General features: G+C 47.2%; 1 protein-coding gene and 1 non-coding gene across 8 annotated transcripts in view; one reads left to right on the top strand and one right to left on the bottom strand.

Annotated features, from left to right (window-relative positions):
* Positions 1-6,428, bottom strand: part of Ciita (class II major histocompatibility complex transactivator) — a 46,900-nt gene that overhangs the window by 22,461 nt on the left and 18,011 nt on the right. For all 7 annotated transcript variants that reach the window (XM_012513980.2, XM_023711688.1, XM_023711686.1 and 4 more), the window contains exons 2-3: positions 1,662-1,808; positions 1,329-1,424 (exon numbers count right to left, since the gene is read on the bottom strand). In XM_012513980.2, coding sequence (XP_012369434.2) covers positions 1,329-1,424; positions 1,662-1,808 — 243 coding nt within the window. The remainder of the gene's footprint in view (positions 1-1,328; positions 1,425-1,661; positions 1,809-6,428) is intronic.
* Positions 2,657-2,758, top strand: LOC111815824. Its single transcript, XR_002820458.1, has one exon. It is a non-coding gene; the product is annotated as a small nucleolar RNA U13 (small nucleolar RNA).

The raw sequence follows: 6,428 nt of genomic DNA on the forward strand, positions 1-6,428 counted from the left end.
GAAGAAGAAGAAGAAGAAGAAGAAGAAGAAGAAGAAGAAGAAGAAGAAGAAGAAGAAGAAGAAGAAGAAGAGAAGGCCCCCAGATCCTATGCAATGCTTGAGTCCTTAATTACTGCCTACAGTTGTGAAGAAATGAAAGTACTCTAAATATTATGACTTGCCCCTAGTAAATTCCCAGCAAGGGAAGGAACCAGGTACCAGGTAGTCTCTCAGTTCTGTAATTTCTGAGGCACAGTTACTGCTTCTTTCCATTTCTGCCATTGAGGGATGTTGGATTAACTCCTGGGGGAAGCACTGGCCACTTTCATGCCAAGCATAGGCCATCCAAGGAATGGGGATCCTAGGTTTCCAGGAAAAGGGTCATTAAACCAGTTGTACAAACTGTTCATCCCACAGAGGTCCCTAGCAAGAGGGTAGAGACAGCAATCTAAACTTCACTTTGCTAGCTAAGCTGTAACTTCCTGTTAGAGACTGCATCTTCTAGGAGGAGCACCTTTTTCTAACTCAGCAAAGACTAATGAGACAGTGGTAATCCTCTTGGGGCAGGATTCCCCATCCCCTTCTCCTCAAAAGTGAACAGCAGCAGCAACACCCACCAGACCTCTCCTCAAAGGGTTCTGCCATTGTTTGAAATCTCCATCCCTTTTCAAAACTGCTCACAAAGCCTTAACAAATCTCCCAGCCACAGCCACTTTGCGTGTGGGCTTTGGGGCTGGAGATACAACTTGGTAGTAGAGCACTTGCCTAGCATATACAACACCCTGAGTTCAATACCCAGGGCTTAAAAGGGGAGGGGAGGGGTGGATTTTGAAATGAGGAAGAGCTGCGTTAGAATTTCAGACCTGCCCCTTACCATCCCTAATGATTCACATCTCTAAACCTCAATATCCTCATTTGTAAATGGGAGATTTGTGTAGACGGGCTTCCTTTGTTGTTCAAAGCAGTCAGTGCAATAACACATTGCAGCAATCAACATACTCGCAGCACCTGATCATTGCTATATCCAATATATTTGGAATATCAGACCACGAGTGTGTGATGTGGGCTCCGTGAGAAGAAAAGAAAGGAGAGCAAGGGGCAGAAAGATGTCTAGACTTGGAGGCCAGAAACACTGAAGGAAGATTTCCAGTGGTCATTAGTGAAGACTCTGTTCCCTCACTCCCAGCCTCCTGGAGGCTCCATTCTTCTTGCTGTCCCCACATCCCCCTTGGGGTGATCTCTGCGGGACAGGCCTGCTGTGGATCACAGCGAACAGGTGGGATAATAAAGGAGAGGCAAGAGCCTTTCCCTGTGGTGGTCCTATTCCCAGGTTTCAAATGTACTCTCACCAATGTTGGCGTATGCTTCTCTGGTCTCTTCATCCCCTTCTATGTCACACAGCAACCTGCTGAACTGGTCACAGTTGATGGTGTCCGTGTCAGGTTCTGGGAGGAAATGTGCCTTGTGTGAAGCAGGAAAGACCTGGGAAAAGGGCTGGTGGGAGGGAGGGAGATGCGCAAGAGAGGGCTGGGTGACATTGTGGCTAGGAGGATTCTGGGCACAGTCATGGGAGCTGTTCGTGGTGCTGACCGGAGCTCAGGGGCCAGCATTTGCCCTGCATGAGGTTTGCGGCCCTCTACAGATGGGGAAGGGTGGGAGAAGGCAGAGGGAGGAGCGCCCACCTGAACAGAGCTCGATCTCTTCCTCTCCTGCCAAGTCCATTTGGTCATACAAGTGGTAGTGGTGCAAGGGATCAACATCGCTGTTAAGAAGCTCCAAGTACCCACCTTCCAGAGGTGCCAGCTCCATGGTGGCACACTGTCCACTGCCTGGAAGGGGAGACATACCCAGGTGTCTTCCCTCAGGAAGCTGGGAAGTATAGAGAATCAATACCTAAAACAGGGCTAGGGAGATGGCTCAGTGGAGTAAGTGCTTCCCTGGCAAGCACAAGGGCCTGAGTTCAATCTCTGGTTCTGAAAAAAAAAAAAAAAAAAACCAACCAAACAACAACAAAAAACCCTAAAACAGCTCCTGGCCAGCTCCTGTGGGTTGGGGGCAGGGCCAAAGGAAGAGAGCAAAGGTGCTTATTCAGCACTTCTGAGGTGCTCAGCATGGTAAAAAGAGGAGCTTGAGCTTGAATCCTAGCTGTGAGGCCTTAGTGAAGTCACTTGCCCTCTCTGGGTGTCAATTTTGTAGCATTAGATCTGGAGAATGAAGCCTGGCCCAGGGTGGCTGTGTGTAGTGTGCCAGCCTCACTAGAGTTCCACAATCAAAGGAAGCTTGTTGTGTTAGGGGGAATCAAAGCTGGGACCCTAGGCCGCAACCAGATCTCTGCACAATGTAGAGTTGCCTCTCATCCATGCCAAGTTCTACTTGGATATTGGCCTAGAACTTACTCATGTCCCCAGAGCAAATCTCCTGTTTCTATTCATGCTTGGGACATGTTTCAAGGGAACCTCAGTTGGACTCTTTCACCATCTGTAGCTGCAAAGGGAGCTGCTGCAGAGATGACCCTGATCACTCCACTTCAGCTGCCCAGCCAGGGCAGAATGCACAAGCCAAGGTTCTAAGAGGGAGGGACCTATCCATTTGGCTCACTGACCCCAACTCTCCAGTGTGTTTCTATACAGGGTGAGTCTTTTCACCCATAAAAATGACAACAAGAAGCCACAGGGAGATCCCTTGGTTCATGAGCATGATAACTGAGTGTTCATGCCTTTTGCATGAAATGTGCCTTCCTCAAACCTTGTTACAACATGGGCACATCACCAGTCTGATGTGAAAAAAAAAATCCACAGGGACTCACTGGATTCAGGAATCAATGACATGATGGTTTGATCTAACTCATACATAGCTCTCTGCATTCTTATTTGTCAAGTAAAGAAACAGACCAGGAAGACAGGGAGTGAGTTGGGACTGGAACCAACTGTCTGGCTCCAGGGTTGTAACTTCTGTCTTTTTGACTAGCTTGAGTCAGCCTGGGAGACACCCTCACCCTGTGAGAAGGGGTGTGGGTAGCAAGACAATTTCCCCTTTTGTAGAACTTCTGGGCTATGGCAGAGGAGTGGCCTGTGTCTTTCTGCTAACTATGTAGTATTTTTAGGAGGTCCTACTCGAAACCACCCTTCTCCCTGGGCCACCACTTTCCACTCCCTGGGCCACCACTTTCCACATCCAACTTGAGAAAATATTCCTAACCAAAACTTCTTTGGGGAGTTCCCTTCTATCCCCATTTCACATTATTCCACAGGTTTTGAAAGACTACTACTAACTTCATTTCTGCAATGTAAATTCATCTCCATCTCTCTTGAAGGAAATCAGATGTTCTAACTTAGATCCAAGCAACTTGGTCCATTCACACAGTTTTTCTGTGCATCAACACAACATCCCTTCTCCTCAGGAGAGGATCTGGGACTGAACTAACTCTCTCTCTCTCTCTCTCTCTCTCTCTCTCTCTCTCTCTCTCTCTCTCCCTCCCTCCCTCCCTCTCTCTCTGTGTCTTTCTTTGTCTCTCTTTGTCTCTGTCTGTCTGTCTGTCTGTCTGTCTGTCTCTCTTTACTATTTGTCTATCTTTCTTTACTATTTTGTTTCAACTATCCCAACAACTCTAACAGACTTGTATTGTTTTACTTATTTTACACAGGATGGTTCTGAGGTTAGGCTTGGTTGACCAGATTCTTCACAGAAAGTAGCAGTGATATATCCTTGATCTCAGGTGGAAATGTAAGGGGAAAGGGCCTCTCTGCTACGCCAACGCTTCCAGCCCTGCTCCCACTGAGAAGTACTTCCCCACTTATCAACCACAAATTTCTCCAAATAAATTAATGGAAAATCTCTGTACTTCGTGTCCAGAGGCATGTTTGGGTCCCAGCTCTGCCTGTGATCTGAGCACATTTCTTTACCCCATTTATCCTCATTTTCACAGACTGGGTGATGGACCCATTTATCTAAGGGATTTGGGGATTCTGATTCCTCACTGCTTGCAGCTTTCCCCTTTTCTTCCCCCAAACCTCCTTCCCAGCACTCTGCTCCTCAACCTAAAGACAAGATGGTTTTAGATGCCAAGTGGGGTTAGGAAGCTAGGGCCCCAGGGATGCTTATCTACCATGACCAGCCCTCAAACAATATTTCCATGGGGACAATAGATCACATAAGTTCCCCTCTCCCTTTTGTCCCCTGTGGTCTTCCAGATAAACACTAAGAGACGCCTTTGTGTGTCCCATCCAAAACTGTGAACCAGTGATTTCTTGAGTCGCTCCCATAGCAGACTCAGTCAAATAGGATGACCACTCCCAACAGAGGAGGACCATTCCTCAGTCCAGGGTATATGAGTAGCTGCACTCCCCTGCTAGAACCTCCAAACAAGCTCTCAAGGTCCAAAGAGGCTGTGAAGCACAAGCCTTGTCAAGGACTTACATTGTAGGCTTAAGTGGTATTCTTTCTGCTGTTGTTGACTTTTGTTTTGTTTTAGGGAAGGGTCTACAGGGTGTTCAGGGTCTCACTACTAGTTCGAACTCATAGTGATCCAACTGTTTACAGCCTCCCAAGAGCTGGGATTACAGGCACATGTCACCACGCCCAGTCTCAACTGCCATCTCAGAGTGCCCCCGGGGGTGGGGCCTACACGGCAGGCCTGGGGATCGAACCCCCAACCCCTCCACCTGCTGGCAGGCACTTTAATCCGCTGAGCTATTTGGCTGGCCCTACAAGTGGTATTCTTAGAGGAGAGGTAAAACACGCCAGTAAGAGGGTAATGATTGAGTGTGGTCTCTGAGTTCAAATGCCTATTCCATACTAATTATCTGACTATGTATAAGTCATTCAACCCTCCAACTGTAGTCCTATTATACATGGTTGGCATAGTAGCCACCCCATTAGGTTGCCATGACTTTCTTAAGTGATGTTTCCAGTGAGTGGCACTAAGACATAACCCCCAAAATCAAGACAACGAGGGCAACACTTGATGCTGTTCAACTGGAAAAATCCAGAAAGCTGAGAAGTGCCCCACAGTGGTCAAGTAAAGATGGTAGAAATACAGTTTAGCAAAGCCACTTTGGCAAACAATCTGGTATCACCTAAAACACTTGAGGAAGCCAGGCATGATGGAGCACGCCTATAACCTCAGCACTTGAGAAGCTGAAGCAAGTGGATTGTTGTGAGCTCAAGTCTGAAGCCAGCCTGAATAACATAGCAAGATCCTGTCTCAAAAAGCAACAAAATAAAAGAAAACACCTGAGAATGAGCTAAATGCAGTGACACATGCTTGTAATCCCAGCTACTCAGGAGGCTGAAGGAGAAAGAACCCAAGTGTGAGCCAAGCCTGGGCAAATTAGTGAGACCTTGTCTCAAAATAAAAAGGGCTGGGTATGGAGCTTGGAGTGAAGGGCCTAGGTTCAATTCCCAGTACTAGCAAACGAAACAAAATAAAACACAACTCCAAGAAGATAGAGTCCCTTGGCCCAATAATTCAGCTTCTAGTTGTACACATCCCAAAGAAATGGCCTCACAACTCCACATCGGGATGCCTCTGAAGAGGTTTGCTGCTGTGCTGACTGTGGTGACAGGGAACTACAGGCCACATTCACACCCTTCACTGGGAAGCAGACAGATTAAAAGCAGCCACTGCTTTCTGTGTAGGACAGGGCAGTGATTGGACGCAGAGACCAAACCCAGAACTTGTCAATCTTAACATCATACCAAATGGAAAGGAAAGGAACAGGATAGGCTCTGGTAGCCCCGTTCCAGATGTGCCAATCACAGCTGTACACAGAAAGGCGATGTGTACATTAAGAGAGCACACTATCAAGGCTGCACCTTAAATTCATTAGAATGGGCATCCAGAGGCCGAGCCAGGAGGGCCACTTTACCCTTTTTTTTTTTTTTTTTTTTTTTGGCAGAACCAGGGATTGAACTCAGGCCCTTACACTTGCCAGGGAAACACTTATTCCACTGAGCCATCTCCCCAGCCCCACTTTAGCCCTTTAAGACTGGCCTGCACAATATACCTTGTCCCAAAATAAAATTTAAAAAGGTCTAGGAACACAGCTCAGTGGCACAGCACTTGTCTAGCATGTAGGAGGCCCTGGGTTTAATCCCCATAACCACAAAAATAAATAAACAAAACATATATATGAGGCAATTGTACATGAAAATAATATTTTTTTAAAAAAGTAATGGGCCCGGCTGGAGCAGGAGAGGGCCAAGAAGGAGGTGGCATCTGTAGAGGAGGAAGCCCAGCTCTCTAGTCACCATGTGCCTGCCTAATGTGGGTGTCTAAGACAGAGAACCTATGGAAATTGCTGCCCTTATTCATGACTTTCACTTCCTTCAGGGCTTTGAGATGATCATGAGACACGAAGGGAAACTAAGGCATACAGGAATGGCTTGGAAGCCAGGTGAAGCCAGCTGATCATTTCTGAAGGTGGGGAAATTGTAAGGTCTGTGTATGT

This window comes from Octodon degus, unplaced genomic scaffold, assembly GCF_000260255.1.
Source record: "Octodon degus isolate 3935 unplaced genomic scaffold, OctDeg1.0 scaffold00021, whole genome shotgun sequence".
Lineage (NCBI taxonomy): Eukaryota > Metazoa > Chordata > Mammalia > Rodentia > Octodontidae > Octodon > Octodon degus.